Here is a 24,547-nt window from a genome sequence, read left to right as displayed (position 1 = left end):
CGTTGTGATCCCTGCACGTAACTTTGGACTGTGTCTCAATAGAAAAGTGAACCTCTCATAGCCTAAAAACATTTAATAGCCATAAAACGTATTTTAAGTGTTTGGTGATGGGTTCTCCCCCATGTCCACCTTGTCTTAGGGTCCCTTTTTAATTTTTTACTTCTGCTAGAGTTAATAAACCAGTGCTTTTATCTAGATAAATGTATTCAAATTCGACCACAGCTCTCCTGACAAGTAAACAGAAACCAAAACACTTCTGTTTGGCTGAGAAAACACAGCTGATAACAGAAAGGGACTGAAAAGTTCAGAGCCTATTTGTTTGCAGCTGAATGAAGAATATTTCATGTCACATTTCAGTCTGAAAAAATGTTGCCCTTAGGGTGTGTGCACACAAACAATCATTGTGGCGCACAGAGATCAGAACTTGATCCCTCAGGCTAGAGCTCAGTGCTGAGAGCTATACAAAAGCATTGTTTTCTATGGAGGTGGGATGATAGCACAACACACCATGGAGTGGAAACCAGCATGGGAGGTATAGAGGACAACTGTATGTGCTAGATCTTTCAGTGACACTTAAAGGGGGCTGTACACAAGCTACATTGACAGCAGAGTTGGCCCCAACCTCTGCTGAGTTTATACTAGCGTGTGCACAAAGCTCTGGATTGAAGGTAAGACTTCATGAAAGGCATATTTACCATTTCTATTACAAATACAATTGACTGTCTTCTAACTGTATTTTAAGTTCACAGTTGCATTTATTTATTCTTTTGTTTACAGTGCTCTCTAAATAGCACTGTACAATGTGATATCACCTAATTAAAATAACACTGTCATTGTGTTCACTGTAGCCCATAATAAACCTACACAGTCAGTTTTGCCACTCACCCATGGTATGTGCTGCTAATGGCTGGTTCTAGAGCGAGCACATTCTCCCACAAGGCATTTCTGCACAACAATCCTGAGCAGTGCAGTGTCGCACCTTTTGCACTAACGAGTTCAACACTGTAGCAAACATGGCCTTAATCTACTCATGTCCTATTTTGTTATTTCTTATATGTCAAGTTTAATATACGTTATACTCAAAACGTGTCTGCAACATATAAAACATGCTAATATTGTCTTGCAGATCTCCTCTCGGATATTGTGTTCTCTACACCTCTAATTCTCCAGAATGCGGCCTCTAAACTGACTGCAGCATTTGACCACTTGTTCCAGCTGCCTTTCTCCACAGTGCTGGGCCTGCTCAAGGCCTTACAGGTAAAGGTTGTAACCTATGTCAATGAAAGGATTGACTAGGCTACAGATACAGTATAGAGTATTAACAGCAGAGCATGTTAAATATGTTAGTTTACCAGCCACAACTGTAGGGATGAGACTGAATTACTTTCTAGGAGCACTGGGAGTCATTGTGTAGAGGAGCTCCTGACTGTTGTGTTATGCCCTGTACACACGCATGATTAAAGTTGGCTGAGACAGCCGATAACGACTGTCTCAGCTGATAATCTGGCTTGTGTACAGCACCCCCAGACCTCCCCCCCCCCCCCTTGGTGAGCAACCGCCACGCTGCCAGGCGAATCTGCTCAGCCGAGCCATGGCCAATGTGTGACGTCACGTCTGCACCGCTCCGTTGGCCCTCCACCTCCGTGCATTGAAACAGAGCGTGTAATCAGCTAACTATGCGTCTGTACAGCGTTGGCCCAGTGATGTTGCATAAGGGGATTGGGTCCCGATCCCCGACAGACCACATCAGTCATCAGTGTATACAGGCCTTTACTGTGATTATACTTGGGTTGATTGCAGCCCAAACGGGTAAAACAATTAACTCTTCCTCAATTAGGTGAGTAACATTTGATTTGCCACCTTGCACATCTTGATCAGAACTACTGTAATCAGAAACCAGTCAGGTAAATAAGTGAATAATTGCTGAGTAGAGAGAAGCAAAGCATAGAGTCCATGAAACACTAAAGGTGCCCATAGATCTAGTGTTGTATGGGCACATTGCACTTTCTATTAAGCTCTTTCCAGCATGTCAGATCGACGCATTCGACCAATTTTGGCACAAAATCGAATCATGGATCGGGCAGACATGTTGCAGTATCTGTTTTTATCCAATTCATTAAAATTAGGAATTGGATGGACAATCAGGCCGCCAAATTGCTAGATACAGTATGTGGATGCGTACAATTTTGATTGGCCAATTTTGCCACAAACTGATTCTGAATACTATGAACAGATTGTGTAGGTAAGATCTCGTGCTACATGGAGGTGGTAAAATTGGCCAATCAAAATTGAATGTGCGTACCTGGCATTAATCATTATTACATTCACAGCAACATCTTGCACATTTTAAGCACCTCTTGTGTGCTTCCTCAGAGATGTCCTGGGAACACTGACCTGGATCATAATTCACCTCTAGTCATCTGTTCTATTGTACGTTTATTGACATTCAACTTTATTTTGTCCACATGAATTATCTAATTTATTGCACTAAAGAGCCATAAATAAATTGTGTTCCTCTGATTAAATTTTAGTTTTTTCCTTCCAGCCTCTCTTCAAGATTAATATATCTGTGCGGGATTTTATTATCCTAGTTCTGAGGAAGGCAATGTTTTCAAGGTATTTTTTCTAATGCTTTTTTGTTAAATATACATGTTGCTTCAATGGACAATTCAAGGATCAAATGCATTAAAGCCCCAGCAACCTATTATTTCATTTCAGTGAAGTCAACCCCATAAAACATTGTCTTTTTTTTTTTTTTTGTCTTTTTTTAATAGCTCATTGTTATCTTTGCCTCTTCCACTGCTTTATCGGAATACGTTTGAAAGTCTAATATAGATGGAAAGATTGGCAGCACTCAATCAGGCTGCAACTGAAATGAAACAAACAGAGCCCTGAGCCACAACCGAGGGACTTAAATTACACACCTTGAATTCAAATCAGATGCAAAAACTTGCACTAAACTCTAATCTAATTAAATTGAATTATTTATTTATTATTATTATTTATTTTAAGTATTTATATAGTGCTGACATATTACGCAGCGCTGTACAGAGTATATTGCCACTAATTGTCCCTCAGAGGAGCTGACAATATGGTCCTTACCATAGTCATATGTCTATGTATGTATCATGTAGTGCTTGTATCGTAGTCTGCCCATGCAGCGGATTGCACTGCGCCAGGTATGAAATCCCCCATAGACTTTCATTGGTGTAGCGTTAGGGTAACAGGGTAACGCAACGCATCAGTGTGAAAGGGGCCTTAGGTTTTAATTTCTAAAGTGATTTGACCTTAGTTTCGGTGAACTGTATGTTAAAATGGGGCCAGATCTGGTGAGTGTGTGACTACTGATGTGGTGTGATATGGAGGTCCCAACTTTGTACGAGTTGTGGTATAGAAGGGTTCAGTGAATATGCTTAGACTTGTCATGTTCTAGGGGATTTTTTTTTTTTAAATTCATGTTCACGCAACAATAAAGTAATTTGATATTGAGCTATTAGAACTTGCAGTGGAGGATTATTTTTTATTTGTATTACTATATATTACATAGGTTTACATTCTGTAAGTCTGTTAATATTGAACATCTTGTTACTGTTGCTTATCTGTTTTTTGTATATTTGTTTAAAGTCAAATAGAGGCCCGGAAGTCTGCAGTTGCCGGTTTCCTGCTTTTACTGAAGAATTTTAAGGTCCTTGGAAGCTTGTCTTCCTCACAGTGTAGCCAGGCCATTGGCGCAAGCCAGGTACTTGTTGCTTAGTATTTATATTTTGCTGCCTAGTTTTCCATACTTTAAGTAATTCTCCACATAAAATTTTCAGGTTCTAGTGGATGTCCACACCCGCTACAATTCTGCTGCTAATGAGGCATTTTGCTTGGAAATTCTGGGCTGTCTGAGAAGGTGTTTGAGCCAACAAGAAGATATTAGGCGGATACTTTATGAGGTAACTTGCTCAAGACGTAAGCTTACTTTCAGGGGTACTCATCATAATTTTGCCCTCCTGAGAATCAGTGCTACAGACACCCTGCACACTTGTGCTTACAGACATGCAGCCAAAATCTGGCCTCTATGTTGCCTATTCAGTCTTTTTCCTATATTTCCAAATGTGATGGGGCAGCAATATGTGCTGTCAGGGCAGTTTTCACTGATAATTGACGTTAATCCTCTCTGTTTAATAGCAGTTATTTATTGGATTTATATAATGCCAACATATTACACAACAGTTCATGTCCCAGTTAAATTCGTATGCTCAGCCTGAACTCAAAATTAAAAAAGGGCACTATTGCAAAGTCAGTGATTTCCAGTTCCTGTAGTAAATATTATATACTGTATATGCAAGTGGAGTAACTTTTAACATAGCTAAAATGGCGGAACAAAACTAAGGCTCGGTTCACATTAGCGTTTTGGCCCAAAACGGATCCGGTGTCCGCATCACCGTATCTGGATGGCCCAGTCCGTTCACATTGTGAAAGCGGATCTGATCAATGATTGATCGGATCCGTTTTCACTCAGCAAATACATACCTTATCTTGAGCAGCAGCCGGCAGTAGAGGCTTCTTCTTCTTCCGCTGTGATTACACAGCGCGCCATGTGACTAGTCACATGACGCGTCATGTAGTCACATGACCCGGAAGAAGACGGAAGCCTCTACTGCCGGCTGCTGCGCACGATTAGGTATGTATTTTGCCTCCCTCACCCACCCGCCCGGCTGCTGCACCCTGCCCTCACCCTCTCGTCGCTCAGGATCGCGTCGCCCATCCCCCATGGAACGGTCAGTTTCTTCACTAGTGTGAAGAAACGTTCCGTTTCCCATTGCCCGCAATGCTGCTGCATTTTTTTTCCAGCTCCATTCCGCTGGGCAGAGCGGTCCAGAAAATTAGGGCCTGCGGCATTTTTGGGATCCGGGGGCCGGAACGTACGGCACGTACCCATACCAACGGACGCATATGAATGGATCCATAGGTTAACATTGGATCCATTCACATCCGTTCCGTTTGTACAGTATACGTTCCGCTTACGTTCCGGAAAAAACCGCCAATGTGAACCGGGCCTGACATTATCTATTTCAATATAGAGAGCCACAACGGAAGATACACTACTGACGCCAGTGTCGCGCATTCTGTTGTAGGAGACAACTGTACCAGCTGATGTCATTGCTGGTATTGTTCACCCCTCTTGTGTGGCTGAGGTAGGAATCTCCTAGCTCGTACTGCATCCTCGTGCCATTCTGTGGCTCCTACGGCTTTGTGAGCTACGTTATTTTCCGAGCCTCCTTCAGTGTTGCAGACATGGACACCTAATGTAGTCTGTTGCTTTGGCTACAATGATTTAGATCTGCGCATGATCCTGGCAGCAGGCAGAATGGCAGAATGAAATGCTCTTGCTATAGAATGCTATAGAAAGCTGTGCCTTCCATTGTGGCTCTCTATATTGAAATAGGTTAGGTCAGTGTAAAGATGAAGTTTTTTAAGCCATTTTAACAATATTAAAAGTTACTCCACTTGCACGTATCATTTATTACATGAACAGGAAATCACTGATTCCGCAATAGTGCCCCTTTAAGACTAACTGATCATCTGACAGTGAGCTGCAGTTGACCTGCAACCAAACTAATGTTATCTAGCATTGAACTGAAGTCAAAGGTCCATGTACACTAGCATTTAGAAAGATGCTGACCCTCAGTGTTCTGTAACCATCAATCTTAGACACCCCTTTGGTCTTTTGTTTTGCTTCTTACTTTATAACCATTATAAGGTGACATATTACATTAAGATTGCGCTTTTCTCCTGGGGGACTGAAAGCATTACAGAGTCCACTGGCAATCGGGAGCATTAGGGAGCCTTGCCCAAAGACTCTTTACCATTTTACATACTGTCTGGATCCAGGATTCAAACCCTGGTCAAAGACTCAAACCCTACACCAAAGGCAGCACCAGTAACCAGTAGGTTATCCAGCTGCTTAGAACTCCATTGTTGTAATAACAGGTAAAACTTGAAGTTGTGGGCATACTCCAATGAGGGTAAAGTGAATTAATACTTATACTAAAAGTGGGCTCCTGCTTCAGCCCGCTTACTAGGATGTATTGCTTACTATAATGTATGTCTTGCTGTTATTTATGTTGCCTAACAGGCTATACTCAGTAATTTAAATTAAAAGCATCTACATACAGTAAAGGTAGCCATACACTGGTCGATTTGCCATTAGATCGACCAACTGACAGATCCCTATCTGATCAAATCTGATCAGACAGGGATCGTATGGCTGCCTTTATTGCAAACAGATTGTGAATCGATTTCAGCCTGAAACCGATTCACCATTTGCTGAGCTGCTCCTGCCGCCTGTCCCCCTGCCCCCCCCCCGTATACATTACCTGAAGCTGGCTCCGGGTCCTCTTCTCCGCACTGCACCGCATCCCAATGTACACTGTGTCACTCCGTGACCAGGAAGTTCAAATAGAGCGCCCTTTATTTGAACTTTCTGGTCACTGGAGTGACACAGGAAGTTAATGTACGCTGGGATGGAAGCAGGAACAGAGCGGTGCAGTGCGGAGAAGATGCCTGGGAGCCAGCGTCAGGTAATGTATACCTGTATCGGATGGGCCGCAGCTAGGGAACCACTCCCTACCCGCAGGCGATCGACGGTAATTTCCCGCACGGCGCGATCGACGGTCCGATCCGATTTCGGGAGGAAATCGGATCGGCGGGTGCGTTTAGCGGGAACGATTGGCAGCAGATTCGATCCCAGTGATCGAATCTGCTGTCGAAATGGCGGCAAATCGGGCCAGTGTATGGCCAGCTTAAGACAAGCCACAGTAACAGTTTATATCTCCATCTGTCTTTACAGGGCTTTTATGATGTTCTGAGGCGGAACTCTCAATTGGCCAGTCCAATCATGCAGACGCTGGTGTCTCAGGTAGGTCTTTGTAGCAGAAGACACTCAGAAAGAAGAGCAAGCGATCCTAATTATCCAGCAAAAGGAAACAAATTGAGCTAAAATATAGATTTATGCCATCATATTTTACCTTAATCTTAATTGGAACTGAAAGTTCTGGTATGTAATATATTATTAATCACTGACCTTTTAGTCCATTGCAATACAGTTTTTATTGCCTGTAAACTTCATGAATGATAGCATTTGTGCTGCTCTTGCCAACCAGTGCTTTTCATTGGATTGGTCATATGGTCTCTGATGAAGTAGAGGACCACTTTTCTGGCAAAGGCCATGCTGTTTCTGCTCTGGAGATCAGTCTCCTTAACTTCCATGGCAGTGATCACATGACCTGTGATAATGAAGTGCTGACCACAAGACCTCAGACTACAGTTACATAAGAACTAGAGCTATTTAAACTTTACTGATTACTGCTTAATGAATATTCTTTTTAACAATGTGACATTATAAATTATTTAGTCAGTGTTTGTCCACTGGAAAAAATCTCATCTCCCTAACTTACATTCTTACATTCATCACAGGTGGCACATTATTGACTAATATGTCAATTTATGTTAAAGAACTGGAACTTTGCAAGGACTAATCAGGTTTGAGAGCTGCCAATCAATTACAGCAGTGGTGCCCAACCTTTTTTGGCCCGAGGGCCGAACTTTAAATCAAGAAAAATCTCGAGGGCCGGAACACATACATACAAATTTTCGATGTAAAACTTTAAACGTTTTTCTAGTAACAGTTAACATGGTGTTGGAAATGGAAAGAAAACGACAATATAAGAATTGTTGTACTCACCATTTGATGCACATTTTCTTAATGAGAAGTTTGCGGCTGTTTTTCAGAAACCAATTTCTGGATATTCGGCTCCAAATTTGTAACATTTATTCTTAATACAGAATGAAGATGATCATCTGTGATGCGAGAACGTGAGCCAGTTTCTGTGTGGGGCTGCCCGCTCTGTGTGGTGCTGAGGGGGCTGTCTGCTCTGTGTGGGGCTGAGGGGGCTGTCAGCTCTGTGTGGGGCTGAGGGGGCTGCCCTGTCTGTGTGGGGCTGAGTGGGCTGCCCTGTCTGTGTGGGGTTGAGGAGGCTGCCCCGTCTGTGTGGGGCTCAGGAGACTGCCCCGTCTGTGTGTGGCTGAGGAGGCTGCCCTGTCTGTGTGGGGCTGAGGGGGCTGCCCTGTCTGTGTGGGGCTGAGTGGGCTGCCCTGTCTGTGTGGGGCTGAGTGGGCTGCCCTGTCTGTGTGGGGCTGAGTGGGCTGCCCTGTCTGTGTGGGGCTGAGGAGGCTGCCCTGTCTGTGTGGGGCTGAGGAGGCTGCCCTGTCTGTGTGGGGCTGAGGAGGCTGCCCTGTCTGTGTGGGGCTGAGGAGGCTGCCCTGTCTGTGTGGGGCTGAGGAGGCTGCCCTGTCTGTGTGGGGCTGAGGGGGCTGCCCTGTCTGTGTGGGGCTGAGTGGGCTGCCCTGTCTGTGTGGGGCTGAGTGGGCTGCCCTGTCTGTGTGGGGCTGAGGAGGCTGCCCTGTCTGTGTGGGGCTGACCTGTCTGTGTGGGGCTGAGTGGGCTGCCCTGTCTGTGTGGGGCTGAGGGGGCTGCCCTGTCTGTGTGGGGCTGAGGAGGCTGCCCTGTCTGTGTGGGGCTGACCTGTCTGTGTGGGCCTGACCTGTCTGTGTGGGCCTGAGTGGGCTGCCCTGTCTGTGTGGGGCTGAGGAGGCTGCCCTGTCTGTGTGGGGCTGACCTGTCTGTGTGGGGCTCTGTGTGGGGCTGAGGCGGCTGCCCGAGGAGGAGAGGATCGGGTGGTATTGCGTAGTAAAGTATCGGCGTAGTCCCGCGCATACTTGAGAATGTGCTGGTATTCAGCCCCGGGTAGCGCTGGGATAGTTAGAAAGCCTCGCTCATTGGTTAGTGCAGGAACCTTCCTCCAATAGGAATCAGCCTAATTCCTATTGGAGGAAGGTTCCTGCACTAACCAATGAGCGAGGCTTTCTAACTATCCCAGCGCTACCCGGTGCTGAATACCAGCGTGTATGCGCAGGACTACGCCGATACTTTACTACGCAATACCACCCGATCCTCTACCCCTCCGCGGGCAGCCTCCTCAGTCTCCCCCAGCCTCCCCCTCCGCAGGACACCGCCGCGCGGGCCACAGAAACTGGCCTTGCGGGCCACACATGGCCCGCGGGCCGTAGGTTGGGCACAGCTGAATTACAGTAACTGGCTTCTGGTTAATTAGCAGCTTTTGAATCTGATTTCCTTGCAGCTTTTAGCTTTAGGATGGTGTCTACCCTGTACTGGTACTTATCTTCTATTATAGTGGTGGTTCATATGGAAGTTTTGGTGCTAGTGGCAGGTTTTAAAAAAAGCTACAGACATGTTAAATCATTTTAGTTAGATACAGTTTAGTTCCTGTTTTGAGACAAAAGGTCTCAGTTAGCAACTAGTGCTGTCTGTGATAAAGCCACTCTTTTTCAAATCTTCTGTTGGCAAATGATGCATTGGTTTAGAAAAACATTGAGGTTTAGACTGATACAGGCTACAGCAAAAAAATGGGAAAGCACTTTCTAATGTCTCATTTGCATAATTTGTCTTTATTGCTGTTCTTTATAGTTAAAGCGGTATTACGAGGCAGAACCAGACCTGTTGCCACCGCTGAAGTTGGAGAAATGTATCACAGCCCAAAAGGAACAGATCATACTACAAGAACCTCTGGTGAGGAGGACAAAAGACTCTAAAGAGATGCATGGTCCGCCTAGAAACCTGTAGGATGCAGACTGCTGACATTGAGGTTTAACTCATGGCAGACTGGTTTCCCTAATCTTGTACAGGCACTCTGTGCATACCATGCTTGTTTTGTTCTGTTTTATTAATTTAAGCTCACTTGTTTACCTCCATTTCTTGAAGCTCATACTTTAGGGTCCTTTTACACTTAATGCATTGGTATGCGTTAGTGTGTGTTAGTACGCGTTGATATGCATTTTTTTTCCATAGCAGTGCATTGTGAAAAAGCTTTCAGTTAAAACGCATATAGTGGGAATTGAGGGCCCGTTTCCATTAGAAGCGGTGTGATACGGCTACAGAGCCGCATCGCACCGCTGGTGTCCTGTAACCAATGCACGGCAATGGAACAGTTTCCATTGCGTGCGGAGCAATCCGAGAATCTGCAGCATGCTGCAGACTCTCGCATGGCCGTATCTGTATGCATCCCCCCGCCGTCCCCACCATACACTTCCACATCAGGAGATGAGGAAGTGACTCGAACAACAGCAGAAGTGATGTGATGCGGTGAGGTAGCCGCATTCGCATCACTATAAAGTGGAAAAGGGCCCTTAGCCATAGGGAAACATGGGCATTACTTTGAAAATCAGTTTTCTTTCAGTTTTAACTGAGAGCAACTGATTAAGTGTAATAGGACCCTAAGGTGCTGCAAGCAGTCATCTCAGAGTTCTCTGCAATTTGTGCAGTATGATGATGCAGAGCCAAGCAAAAGCTCCACTAACCTTACCTGCTTTAAGCATATATTACCACATTTTCATAACTGGCATTTTAACTACAGAACCTCATATGACAGTAAGGCCAATTGCACACCTAGGGCTTGATTCACAAAGCGGTGCTAACTGTTAGCGCCGCTGTGAAAAGCCTTTTGTGCCCCTTAAGTAGCTCTGTGCGCAGAGCTACTTCGGCAACAGCCCCGCTCAGTGCACACACACTACTGGGCACCTGTATTAGTGCGCGGTGCGACGATAACGTTGCACCCGCTGCCCTTAAACGTCACACCCGGTGCAACGATAATGGCGCATCGGGTGCCCCCGAAGCGGCGCATTGATGCGCTGTTTCAGGGGCACCCGGTGCGCCGTTATCGTCGCACGGGGTGCGACTGTTAAGGGGCAGTGGGTGCGAAGTTACCGTCACACCACGCACTAATACAGGTGCACCCGCGCTGCAAGCTCAGTGAGCGGGACTGAGAGTGATGTGTGGGCGCAAACTACTTAATGCCGTGGTTTGCGCCCACTAAGTGATAGGGCTCACTAACCGGCTTAGCGCCGGTTAGTGTATCAAGCCCCTAAGATTAGTACCGCAGAAATCAGCCTTCACATGATCCTGCTCCACAATGCAGCATCATGGTCATTCATAGCACCGCCCCCAGCTAGTGACGTACTCCTTGCTAGGCAGGAAGTATGTCACTGGAATTCCCATCAGTCCACACGTGCACTGCACCGCACTCCCGTTGTGTGCTCTTACTGCATCACCCATTGACTTGCATTACTGCATAATCTGTGTGGTAGGCAGGGCAGGGCTGTGGAGTCGGGACAAAAATCTTCAGACTCCGACTCCTCAGTTTATGAAACCACAACTCCGACTCCGGGTACCCAAAATGACCTTGACTCCGATTCCTTAGCCTAATACTTAACAGGGCTGTGGATTTTGTACAAAAATCATTCGACTCGCGACTCCTCAGTTTATGAAATCAACGACTCCGACTCCGGGTGCCCAAAATTTCCCCGATTCCGACTCCTCGACTCCGACTCCAACTCCGACTCCACAGCCCTGAGGCAGGGATCATTTGGTAATGAGCTGCTGACTTTGCATTGGGATTGCGATGATTTTGATACTTCCGGCACACAACACTGCACTGTGCAAACTGTGCAAGTCTCCATAGAAGCGTGCTGCAGTGCAAGGGGCCTAAAGGTTAATTCTTCTTGCTTTAGATGTTATACTGTACTTTGGCTTTTAAGCTACTTACAGTTATGTGATGATCATTATTCAATCTAGACTGGTACATGATCATTTGCCTGTACATGCTCCCTCCCCCTCTTTAAAGGGGAATTACAACCTGATATGGCACACAGTAAAAAAAACTTGTTTCCATACTCTTTATTGCCCATGCAGTTTTGATTTGTACAAAACATTTGTTTGACTTGTCCGTTCTGAGAATCTGACCGGTTTAGGTTTTGGTGTGAACAGAGCCTTAAAGGACACCTGAGGCGAAAATAAACTAATGAAGAAAATGATTGTATCTATCTTCCTTCTCCTAAAAATGACTATTTAAGATATTCCACTGTTTTATTTTATGTTTAAATCTACTTTTTAAGTTTTAAATGTTTTACTGTTTTTGCCCAATAACACATTCATTGAAGTATGCCAGAGCAAAAATGTATGAACTATTGACCCTTTTTATCTCTCTCCTGCTCTCAGAAGCTATTTTCTTCTAGGAAAGTGTTATATAGTTGCAATTTCTTATTGCTGAGGATCACACTGTAGTCACTTCCAGTCTGAGTCAGCCGCTTACAAACCTGATATTTCACTCTTTCAGGCAGAGAAATAAAAAAGAAACACAGCACTGTATATACCCATGTCTTTCTCATCCTGTCACATGTCACCTCGGGTATCTGTCACGGAACAGCCGTGAGAAACGCAGGTGAATCTAGAGAATTCACAGTCGACTTCCTGATCGCTCCCTGTCGGATCTGGGCAGTCGTGCAAGCGATCAGAAAATGACACTTTTGTGTTTTTTTTAATCCAGAGATCTGTTCCCCTGTGAGCAAAGCATTCCCCTCACCCCTGAGGAATGCCTCACCCCTCAGGAATGTCGCACGTGGCCAGATTCCCTGCAGGGACCAGCTCCGTTTCCCCCACAGCCAGATGGCCCCATGAAAAGAACCAGGAAACTGGCTCTCCAGGGGGCCATGACAAAGCGGCACCGACAAGGCAGATATGAAAACCTGTGGGATAGGGTTTCTTACCTATTAAATGGAGACCATATATCGCACAGCTATAAAATTCATATAGTCTTATTCGTTAAAGTCTGCCCAACGTGCTGATATGAAATTCATCACCATAGCCCGTGCGGTTATTGCGGTATGATTCTTCACAGGAACCTGACCAGCTGCGCTAGCCATGTCTAATGTCATATTAATCGGTATTTTCCGACAAGTATGCATCTGCTATCCACCTAAATATGACATGTGTCGTTCATGAGTTACGGCATTTTATAAGTTTAGCCCTAAAATCTCTCAGAGGGAATGAACTGTCATTGGTTGGTAACTCAGAGGGGGGCGGCATTGCCACACCCCCAAACCAGCTTCATCAAAAGCACATGGCCGGCAGGCGGGCCTTCAGTCCTCCACATTCCATCTGTATGAGAGCTGTCTGGTGCTATCCAGAGGACACATGGCTAGCAGCCATCTTGATCGTCCATCTTGTCTGAACTGAAACAAAGGACATTTTCCATTTTGCTTGGATTTTAAATTGAGCTGAAACAAAGGACTTTACCAAGGAACTTTGATTCTTCCCACTAAAGGACATCTTTCCAGAAACTAAGTATTTTTTCTCCCTTTTATTTTCATACTGTGTTATCTCATGTCTCAATAATTGTTGATTTTAATAATTTTCTGTATATATTAATTATTTATATTGCCGTGAATAAAGACTTTATCAAAGTCATTCACTGTTCCGCTACCCTGCTTTTCAGCCATACACAGAAACTGATCCCAGGTCTCTGGAGAGACGCTACTACTATTGTTGATATCTAGACAGAATAGAGTGTGTTTAACTGTTTTTTTTCGCAGGACTAGTCAGTCAGTCGGATCCACTGGCCCATACCAGTGGTGGTGGCAGTTATACCCTGAAATCGTGTGTAAGTTGTAATTACCGTACCTCACAGGCTCCCTTCTGGTTTGTCTGCGGCCAATTCCCAACGGTTCCTACGCATTGACTGCGACCAGAGTTCGCACGATCCATGCGCTGGCACCGTTTGGAAGGCATTTCGCGTTCCGACCATTAGGGCTCTTGTGACAGGTATCCTTTAAACACAGTCTACTAACCCTCCCAGTGCTCTCTGAAAAGTGAAACTAAAGCAAAACTGTTAACCCTTTCAGTAAATGTTCATGAAGAAATGTTTTTGTCTATAAAGGTTGTCATGGTGTGGCTTATCTTAGAGCAGGAAGGAAATTTTGACTTTTGTTCCACTTAAATTCCATCTCCACCACATAAATAGGTATACTACATAATATCTGCACATTTACCTGGCATATTTATTGGTGCCACTAGAGACCCAAAAATGTTGTCTGTATTTTCTCATGTGATATTTTTCTTGTTTGCTTACACAATGTCACTACTGTTGCCCAGGCACACTTACTGAGCAGCATCCACAATTGCCTGAGCTGGTATAATCAAAGGAGCAGCTTAATGCAGGAGAGGGGCTTGGAAGACGAGGATGATGATGATGACTATGTAGCTTGTCGGAAAGAAATTGATGAAATTCTGGAGTCCATAACAAGAAGAATGATTAAATGTGACCTGGAAGAGTTTGAACTGGTAATGCTCACTCTTAAAGATGTTTATAATGTGTCATAAACAGTGCTAACTATATCCCTTCTCCTTGTATTCTTCCAGGACAAGTCAGCTGACTTCTCTACAAACACTGGGGTTGGAATGAAAAATCATACGTATGCGGTTTTAGTGATGGAAGTTTGTGAGGTGCTGATCGAGTACAACTTCACCACTGCAAACTTTTGGTAGGAACCTGTCCTTGTGGAACTTTGTTCAGACTAACGATAAAAGATCATTTCTGTGTTTCAAAGGGAATGTATCATTGGATCTGTACATATTTATTTGAATTTTGTGTTTTTCACTAAGAAAATGGTTTTTGTTTTGTTTTCTATTAAAGTTGTAATCTTACTAGTAGATATTTTTTTTTAACCCTCACCTATACTATCACTTGCCAATGTTTAGTAAGTACAGGGATTATCTCTTTGCTGTGGAAGGAGAGAAAATCCCCAGACTTAAAAACTGCTAACTAGAACCTATTATTCTCTTTCGGATCTATTTACTATACTGCAGGGCCGAGCAGAGGGTCCTTAAGTTGGGAGTGCTCAAACTTAAGAAAAGGGATCTTGCCCCTCCCCCCCCCCCCCCCCCCCCCCAAAAAAAAAAAATGCTGAGTAGTACCTACAAGTGGTGGGCATTCTTCCCCAGCCCCCTTGCCCTGCAGTGACATGTGACCTTCACCCCCCTGGCTCTCAAACGGTCCCAAACCATACCTCTGAGCCCCTCCGCTTGACACATACATACAGTCACAGAAGTGCTGGCTGCATTCAATGGTGTGGAGTCAGTCGGACCTGTCCCTCCTCGTTTCTGGCTAGGGGTTACTGGTTGTCATGTGGGTGCTGAATGCAGATGCTGGTTGTCATGTGGGTTCTCGGTGTGGGTACAGGGTGTCATGTTGGTTCAGGCTATGGGTGGGTATCAAGTGTCATGCAGGTGTTGATTACTTAGTGCCATGTGAGATCTGGGTGCGTGTACTGGATGTCAGGTGGGTGCTGGGTGCATGTACTGGGTGTGAATACTTGGTGCCATGCCTATACTAGGTGATGGCTATGGTGGGCATTGGGTGTCGTGGGTTTTAAATGCAGGTATTTTGGGTGTGGGTACTGGTTAAGTGGGTGCTTGGTGCAGATAGTGGGTGCCATGTGGAGGCTGTATGGAGGTGTGAGTACTAGGTGCAGTGTTAGGCCTGGGTGCAGGTACTTGGTGGTGTCATGTGAGTACTGGGTGCCAACTATGGGGGAAAGGGGTGTGGGTGGATGTTGGGCACCCAGAGCTCTCCCCCATGCACATGCCTGCTATACTGTACTGGAGTAAAATGAAGCTCTCCCCCTTGCACTTAGAAAGCTTGTTATTCAGTCCAGTAGGTCTAGCTCTTAATAAATAAATATCATATTCTACTTTGTTAGCATTAATATGTTAGTTAAAAGTACAGTAAATCATTTTCTTTTGAAAAAAATCTTTTTTTTTGTATTAAACATTATGAATAGAACAAAACAGTAAAAAAAAACACTATATTATCAGAGTGGGATGAAACTAAATTTCTTTTTCCAATGGAACCTAATTAATTGATTAATAACATTAATAACATTGCCGGTTTTAGGACAAATGATCAAATTGACTTGTAATTAGTAATTACTGAGCAAATAAAGGTGAGAAAGTACCTTATTTTGCTTTCTCTCTGGATACAGCAGAAACAGCATTGTTTACACAACTTACCGTAGTCCAGCTCAATTAATTCTGGTGTGGCAATGGCTATCACAACCCAACGTTTAAAGCTAATGCTAATTAAAATGGATTTCCTTGGCCATCCCCTACAAAGGTAATTTGTTGGGAGAAAATATGGTACTCTCCTCCCCTGAAGGCTACCTCCAGTCTATTGCTGATCCTATTCTTTCTTCCTTTAGTCCAGGTATAGCATCCTGAGGGAGATTTTCATTCGTTTTGTACACCTTTGCAGCAGGGGAGAGTATGTGACTAAAACTCATTTTGGGGGGGTTATTTAACCTCTAAAGCCCCTGGTCAGAATCAGAGAGACTTTAAGCATTCTTTTCAATGCCTTCGTGGATTCTCTTTCACTGATTATTTCATTTTTGTTTCACTCTTGTTATTCACAGTAAAAGTAACTTTGAAGACATTTTAGGACTTTTTAAATGCTACACCAAACTAGCCGATATCTTGAAGGAAAAATCTGGGAAAGGAAGACCCACTGGCAATAATAAATCCAGTAAAAGCTTGCTGTCTATGGGATTTGTGTCCATCATTCTAACCGCATTATTCAGGTGCAGTATAACGTCCTACATCAATACATATAAGCTACTATCTAATGATGTTTGAGATGATTGTTTGGTAGTGTGACAGCCTGGTTATTACTGTTGCTATAAGTTTATCTATCTTTCTTTCAGGGACAGCACACGAGCGCATGAGGAGAGCCTCAGCATTCTTAGAGCCAGCCTAGACTTCATGAGATATACGGTGTCTGTGGCCTTGCTGAAAATACAGCAGCTGAAGGAGACAGGAGTCACTGATGGGCCTGATGGGCAGAATAGCGATAAAATGTTTCACAATATTTGTGAAATTACCAGGTAATAATCAATATGGCTACATATAAGTACCGTGTAGCATCTGCTTCATAGAGACTCTTTATTACATATTTCCATCATTGTGTAGGGAGATGTGTGGCCTGCAGAGATGAATCTAATGCCCATTCTTACTGGTTAACTGTACATTTAAAGAAAAGGTCAATTATTGTTCGGTACTGCATAGGCCTGAACAATAAATGGAATGTAAACTGAAATCGTGATCACCAAGATCACGATTTCGGAATCATCAAAGCGGCAATTATTGTGATGACGTGATTTCCGCATGGGGGAAGTCCCGGCGTGTGCGGCCCGCAGCATCGGACACGCCTTCCGCACTAGTCCAACGCTGTCCATTCTCTATTGCTGTTTGCCAGCTCTTGTGCACGGCATACTTCCTGGTTCAGTATGTCACATGACATACATGAAGTATGCCGTGCATTAGAGCCTGCAGGAGGCAAAGTGGATAGATGGGCAGTGCTGGACTCGTGCTGGAACGTATGTCCAGCACTGTCGCAGCTTGGGGGACAGAGGAGGCACAGAGAGAGACCCAGAGGGGGCACAAAGAGAAACGGGGGCAGAGAGGGGGAACAAAACTTGATTTGAAGGAAATCGTAAATCGCAATTTAGGACAGAAATCGCTCCATTCAATTTTTTTCTAAAATCGTTCAGAAAATCAGGATTTGCTCTCTTTTAAATAGGAAATATGGTCATTAGCCATTCACCAGCATGTAGCATAGACGTAAGCTGGGTACACACTTCAGATTACAGTCACCTGGCAGGAATCAGCACACTATCCCTCAGGCGGCAGTTGGGGGGCGAGGCTGTACAGACACATCACTAGCCTGCAGGCTAGCAATGTGTTCTGTCACTAGGGAGGGTGACGGAGGGTTGGTGTGCAGCACATGTCAGGGTGTATGGAGTGAGGGAGAGAACAATACCGCTGGGCTGCAATTGGGTTAGACAATCTGCATGTGTACGGCGGTCCAGTTCAGTTTACAAGAGATCTGGCTTGTCAGAGAGCAGGCACAGGCTTTTGTTCTACTTCTTACCCCTACCGCTCCATCATGCACTGCACTATCATCCTTCTTTCACCTCCATAGCAACAGAAAGCGTTGCTATCCTGTAGGCTGTACAGCACTCAGTACTGACCAGTCATTCGAGGGATCTAGTCCTGATCCTTGCAGATGGCGGTTTTTGTACATGTGTACGAAGGCTTGGGGAAAATGAACCATTTAGTCAGATATGATTTGTTAAGTTGTTTACATACAGTATAATGGTGCATACATATCTTCAATTAGTGTCGCCTATCACTGTCAGGATCGAGCTTGATCATGCAGGTGACAAATCATGATGGTATACCAGAATGATGAGTACTGTTTCTGTGGAGATGGAAGGAAGGATGACAGTGTGGCGCAAAATGATTTGCCACTCTTTTATTATTTATTGTATTTATAAAGTGCCAACATATTACATAGCGCTGGACAATAAATACATACAATGGTACAAAGGATGACAGACATAACAAGGTTATACAACATAGGACAAAGCTATTCAAGGCAAACCGGGTACAAGATACATGATCATGTGATTTGGGGCTGGTTAGGTAGGCCTGAATACAAGTAAAAGGCTGTCATAGGAAAGGAGCATGCGTTCATGGAGAATACACTAGGTAAAAGAGGACCCTACTAAAGGTTTACAGTCTAAGGGATTGTATCTGGATCTTTCGGCAAAGTATAGGGGCAGCTGCATATGCTAGATTCTAGCCTGAGCCAGCCCTGAATGACTGCCCTGGTCAAGTTCCATGTAGCGTATATATGAGGCTTAAAGTGACACTTAAGTCTGGAAAACAAATGCGTTTTACTTTCTACCAGCCCTCTGCAGCCATCCTATGCCCTTGCAGTCACTTACGGATCCTCCGGTCCCTCTCCGCCAGGTACTTTCGTTTTCAGCGACAGGCCTTGCCATGCCTCTGCTTCTATGCGTTCCTGTCCGCTATAGCGTGTTTTTGGGATCCCAAATTCATTATGAAGTACAGTATATTAGTTAAATAATCTTTTGAGCAAAACCGCACCACCCTGAAGGTCTGAATTCCATATGTACAGCTTCCAGTACAATCAGGATTTGCCCTCTTATATAAGAAATATGGTTATTAGCCATTCACCAGCATGTAGCATAGACTTAAAGTGAACCTCCGAACTAAAAATCTACTCAGCAGAACTGAACAGGCTTCGTGTTTCTTTAACAGTTTCATAGCATCAGAACTTTGTTTTTCTTACCAAAGCATCATTTTTAGCTGCGTTTTTAGCTAAGCTCCACCCATCAAAGAAAACTGCCCGGGCTTCTTTTCCCTGATGTTGTGCAAAGCACGATGGGATTTCCTATGTTGTTATTCACATTGCCTAGCAACTGTGAGGGGTGATCAGCACACAGGACAGTTGGAACGGTGTCTCAAGCTCCCTGTCACCTCCTTTCAACCAAAAAAATGGCTGCCATCATGAAATCAAACATTTGCCTGTTCTTTTAAAACAGGGTGGCTAAGAGATTATATTACCTATCTATTTTAATTAACATAACTAATGTAACTTAATGACAGTATGTTTGTTTAGGCTGAAGTTCCTCTTTAAGATGGGTACACACTTCAGATTACAGTCACCTGGCAGGGATCAGGACACTATCCCTGAGGCGGCAGTTGGGGGGTGAGGCTGTACAGACACATCAATAGCCTGCATGCTAGCGTTGTGTTCTTTCACTAGGGAGGGTGACGGAGGGATGGTGTGTGCCACATGTCTGGGTGGATGGAGTGAGGGAGAGAACAATACCGCTTGGCTGCACTTGGGTAAGACAAATTGACATGCCGGATTGCTTGCCCAAGGTGGTCCTTAGCGGCCACATTGGCAAGATTTAATTTAAAGTGTGTCTGGACCTTGACAGGGCTGCAGGCTGCACTCTTAGGGCCTCAGAGAATCCTGTCTGCATGACTGTGCTGATTCAAGCGGCAGTGCGCTGCACAAACAAAGCCTTTTGCTATTTCCCTTGGCAGAGATGTTTGAGCCTCAACTGACACATAAAAGTAGCTTCTGGTCATTCTGTTTAGTTAAGCAATTAAATGGCTTATTACTTCCCTGGAGCTGGACTTTAACCAATGAAGCTGCACATTAGAGGAATAAGAAACCATCGCTGTGATCAGAACTTGGCTCACTATGATATGTATCTACATACAGGGTGTTATTGTGGAGGTACACATCCATCCCACCTGCTTCTGAGGATTCTGGGAAAAAAGACAAAGGAAAAAACATTTCTCTGATGTGTCTGGATGGTCTGGTGCAGATATTTCACACTATTCCGCTACGCTATCAATCAAAAATATCACAATTTTTTGCAGCAATTGGTAAGTTTTGATTATTTGTTGTGAAAATCTTTCCAATAAAATGTAATTCCAGGCCAACTGGACTAATAGGAGCATTTGAGAAATATCTGGGTACATTGTTGAGTGGAAGCTATTCTTTAATTTTGGAGGGACGTTAATTGCTTCACAGATTTGCTATGTATACTCTGGACTTGTAGCACATATAGCTTAGTATATTGATATTAATTATTCATTAAAAACAGGTTAGGCTATGTACAGCCTGCTATATGTAATGGCTGAAATGCAGTACACCAGTTGTGATTTGTGAACTTGTTCCCAGATGACGATAATGAAGAGGAAGCCAAAGAAACAAATATAATGGAAAAGGCGGCCTACCAAATTACACAGTTTCAGGTATGCGCTATAATCCGTTAAACTCCACCCAGAACTTTTACTTCAACTTTGGACAAACTGATCATATTAAAACCTCAGTCAGGTTTTTATTTTTGTCTGGGCTGTGATTTTCAAGATTTTCCCATTACTTAGTGTCTCATGGGCTGCTGTTGTTGATAATAGGAAGTACATTTCTGAAATGGTAACACAGACAGTAATAAAAAAAAAAAAAAATACCTGCTTAATGATCTTGCATTTCCACTCTGAGAACTACTGCATCATTAATATCAGGCAGTCATTTACAGATGCTGTCAGTCAATGACACTATAATGACCTATTTGAACAAACAGGGAGGAATTAGATCCATGAGTCTTTAGCACCTCAGCACCAGCAGTACTTGAAATCCTACAAGATGTGGCGGAAAGGGTTTAGCTCTTGGCACCTTTAGGGCCCTTTCACACTAGAGGGCTTTTTCGGCGTTTTAACGCCACGGCCAAAGTGAGCGTTTTCCAAGGTAAAATGAAAGTCCATAGACTTTCATTCTACCTTTCACATCTAACGCCGCGTTTTGGAGCGTTGCGTTTCAACGCTCCCAGGCGCTTTTTCTGGGCCTACCACGGCGTTTCTTATTACAATTGATAGTGATATTGGCGTTAAAACGCCTTGAAAACGCCTGCAGCCACAACGCAGCGTTTTAGCCTTTTACCGCTGCCTGTAGTGTGAAAGAGCCCTTAGAGTTCAAATAGTAGCCATCGCCGCTCTTTCTGGCCTCGCTTTAACAGCCAGGTTCCCAAAGTTTGTAAAACTAAGAAAAACATTTTTTGGGTTGAAGTTGTACTTAAAATCATTGTGCTTAAAGTGGAACTGAAGTATCCTAAAAAAATAAAGAGTTTTACTTACCTAGGGCCTCTGCCAGTCCCCTGCAGCTGACCTGTGCCCGCAAAGTTATTATTCGATCCTCCATTCCCATGCTACGGCTCACTTTCACTTCACGCAGTTGGAGTGCACTACGCCTTCCTTCGCCGGGAGCATACTGCGCAGGCGCATTCCAGGATATGCGTGGCCAAGGCGCAGTGGACGTCAATTTAGAAGTCGGCTTCCACTACGTGAAGAAAAGTGAGCCGTGGCAGGGGAACGGAGGATCGTTTGGAGACCTATGGTAGATCGTTTGAGCATAGGTCGGCTGCAGGGGGCTGGCAGAAGCCCCAGGTAAGTGAAACTTTTTTTTTTTAGGATACTTCAGTTGCGCTTTAACTCGTAGTAAATGATTGGTGGGTTTAGGAAACAAGTCACCAAATATTCTATAAAATAAATGTATGATATGATTTGTATGTGTAGTACAGCTAAGAAATAGAATATTAGTAGCACAGATATGAGTCACTTGGCGTGGAGCAGTCGGCAAGAGGTTAAACAGTTCATTTGTTTTGATAATGTATTAATGTAACAAGTAATGTATACAATCTGCTACTGTCTACTCCTTGAATGTGTATTTTACACTTGTTTACTAAATAACTCTGCCATTGAATTCCCTGGGAGGAGGAGAGGGGTTTGCTATCATTATTTTACAACTCTGTAGTGATGATATCAGGTAAGAGATAAACAGTGTTATCCAATATTTTGTATGATGGAGAGTGCAGAGATTTATTTTTATGTCATAGGAGCAGCAAGTGGTTAAGGTTTTACTGCAGGAAAGTTTAATGTTTAATAGGTCATTAGCTCTGCTCTGTTTCATAGTTAAAATACAGTGTACAGAGTGTAGTTTGCAAACTGCAAATATTAGAGAATGATGCAATGTTATATAAAAAAAAAAAGTGATATAACATAAAATAAAAATATGAGACTCTTTTCTTTGCTACTAATGTTCTATGAATTATCCGTAATACACATACAATTCATTCTATCATAATATTAATTCATTATATCATAAGCTTCGGTATTGGCGTTAAATAGATCCGGAAGTGGGCTTAAAAAAAAAGTAGGCTACCTGATCCGGGAGAGCTGAGCGATTCAGGTAGCCGCAAAAGAACGCCGCTCCTTTGGGATGCACTGGCCCACTTTCACTTTCATGACCTATAGGTCACAACGCTGCAAGGAGAGACTGTGTCTCTCATAGCGTGCAGGGAGGCGGGGGAGCGGCAGGAGGCACGGCCAAGGAGAGAGAGCTGCCCAATAGCAGCTCTGGAAACCCCTGAGGCGGGGGGAGCGGCAGGAGGCACGGCCAAGGAGAGAGAGCTGCCCAATAGCAGCTCTGGAAACCCTGGAGGCGGGGGAGCGGCAGGAGGCACGGCCAGGGAGAGAGAGCTGCCCAATAGCAGCTCTGGAAACCCTGGAGGCAGGGGAGCGGCAGGAGGCGCGGCCAGGGAGAGAGAGCTGCCCAATGGAAGCTCTGGAAACCCTGCAGGAACGCCCCTGGCAGGCATTTTGAACGGGAAATCCCTCTCCCTTTGTTTACCTCCGAGATGGCGACAAATATTGTGGCTAATCCCGGGGGGGGGGGGGGGGGGGGGGGGGCTATAGCGTGGCGGTGTGGGGACACAGAGGCATGTCATGAGGCAGAGAGCATGCCTCTGTATCCCATCTGCCCACCTCGGGTTCTCTTTAACCAGGATCACATCTATGACCTCTTGTCTGCTTTTCTTGTTAAGGGCAACTGGTTTTGGCAGTGAAATTAGTGTTGTGTGATGCTGTTATTACAGTTAGCCTTTGCAAATTAACGTGAAAAACGTGTTCTCTTTACACAGAGGTCTCTGACCAATCTGCTGAGCTGTGGAGAAGAGGAGTTTAACAGCAAGGAAGCTGTGCTGCTAGTCAGCATCCTGTCTATACTGTACAGATTTCTGGAGCCCTCCTCACAGCAGGTCAGGCAGTGTCATGTGCTGTGAATGTGGTGATGTGGATGGTCTATAGGCTCTTCAATGTGCTGCAAAGGCTTTTCTCTGCCTGCAAGGCACCTGCAATACACTTGTCATGAGAGAACAATGGGAGCAAGGAAGGCAAACTGTCTGAAAATAGTCAGGCATCTGGAACAGGGATGCTGATTAGGAGAGGTATTGGAACACTTAATCGGCATGCTTGTTCCAGCAGAGTGATTTAGAAACAGACTACAGCCAAATCAGTATATGTCAGGAAACTGACATTTTTGTTGAAGATTTACAATGACCACTTTGTACATTCCTGTTATGACAGAAGTGCCACTGTTAGCTCGGAATGACTGTTTCCTTTACGGTTTTAAGCAATTCTATACAGGATCACTGATGATAAGACACCATATTATACCCCTTGCCCATTCCACAATGCTTCCTGCTGTCACTGATTGGGGCATAGTCCCAGCAGGACTCTGTATTCAGCCAGACATCAATGTGCAGATGCTGGGTTTGTTACTATTTGTGACAGCATAATGCACTGCTGAGATGGTAAGGTTCCATACCCTTCTACAGGGTTTTCTTCAGGGCCACATTGATTGTATTGTAATTGTCAGCTTCTGCCCATTGTTAAGCCGTACACAAGCTCATGGATTATTGTCCTGTGTGATCATTAGTGATTGGTGTGGGTGACCGTTTTACAAACCAGTGCTGTGCAGACGTGCTGCCCAGCTATAACCAAGCAACCTGTGATAAACATTTTTGAAGTATAATTTTTATATACTTTTTTTTTGTAATTCAATTTCTAAGAAATGTGCCTAAACCACCATAGGTTTAAAACAACAACGAAACAACGAATCAATGTTGTACTATTAAAGCCCATTCAGCAATATTTGTCTGTCACGCTCCTATTGGTGACTGCACTGAAAAGTAAGTAGTAGTCCTGCTACTCCGAGCCATTCCTATATATTACCAAGTGCCAGAAGGGGCAGACCTGCCATCTTGGAAAATGGCACTGCAGAATGTTTACTGTTAGAACTTTAGGGGAAAAGAGACCTGGTACAGACGGAAGGGGAGCTGTATTATATTGGACGTGAATATTGTTACTAAATTG

The 24,547-nt window shown here is 44.3% G+C and overlaps 1 protein-coding gene across 8 annotated transcripts in view; it reads left to right on the top strand.

Moving 5' to 3' along the window:
• FANCI (FA complementation group I) overlaps nucleotides 1–24,547 on the top strand; it is a 104,049-nt gene that overhangs the window by 61,693 nt on the left and 17,809 nt on the right. For all 8 annotated transcript variants that reach the window (XM_068275207.1, XM_068275203.1, XM_068275204.1 and 5 more), the window contains 13 exons: nucleotides 1,127–1,257; nucleotides 2,546–2,616; nucleotides 3,625–3,739; nucleotides 3,816–3,938; nucleotides 6,839–6,907; nucleotides 9,536–9,637; nucleotides 14,054–14,242; nucleotides 14,321–14,442; nucleotides 16,369–16,533; nucleotides 16,657–16,836; nucleotides 20,055–20,221; nucleotides 20,520–20,593; nucleotides 23,314–23,430. In XM_068275207.1, coding sequence (XP_068131308.1) covers nucleotides 1,127–1,257; nucleotides 2,546–2,616; nucleotides 3,625–3,739; nucleotides 3,816–3,938; nucleotides 6,839–6,907; nucleotides 9,536–9,637; nucleotides 14,054–14,242; nucleotides 14,321–14,442; nucleotides 16,369–16,533; nucleotides 16,657–16,836; nucleotides 20,055–20,221; nucleotides 20,520–20,593; nucleotides 23,314–23,430 — 1,625 coding nt within the window. The remainder of the gene's footprint in view (nucleotides 1–1,126; nucleotides 1,258–2,545; nucleotides 2,617–3,624; nucleotides 3,740–3,815; nucleotides 3,939–6,838; nucleotides 6,908–9,535; nucleotides 9,638–14,053; nucleotides 14,243–14,320; nucleotides 14,443–16,368; nucleotides 16,534–16,656; nucleotides 16,837–20,054; nucleotides 20,222–20,519; nucleotides 20,594–23,313; nucleotides 23,431–24,547) is intronic.

Source organism: Hyperolius riggenbachi, chromosome 3 (genome assembly GCF_040937935.1).
Source record: "Hyperolius riggenbachi isolate aHypRig1 chromosome 3, aHypRig1.pri, whole genome shotgun sequence".
Lineage (NCBI taxonomy): Eukaryota > Metazoa > Chordata > Amphibia > Anura > Hyperoliidae > Hyperolius > Hyperolius riggenbachi.
This window is presented reverse-complemented; position numbering and strand designations above follow the sequence as displayed.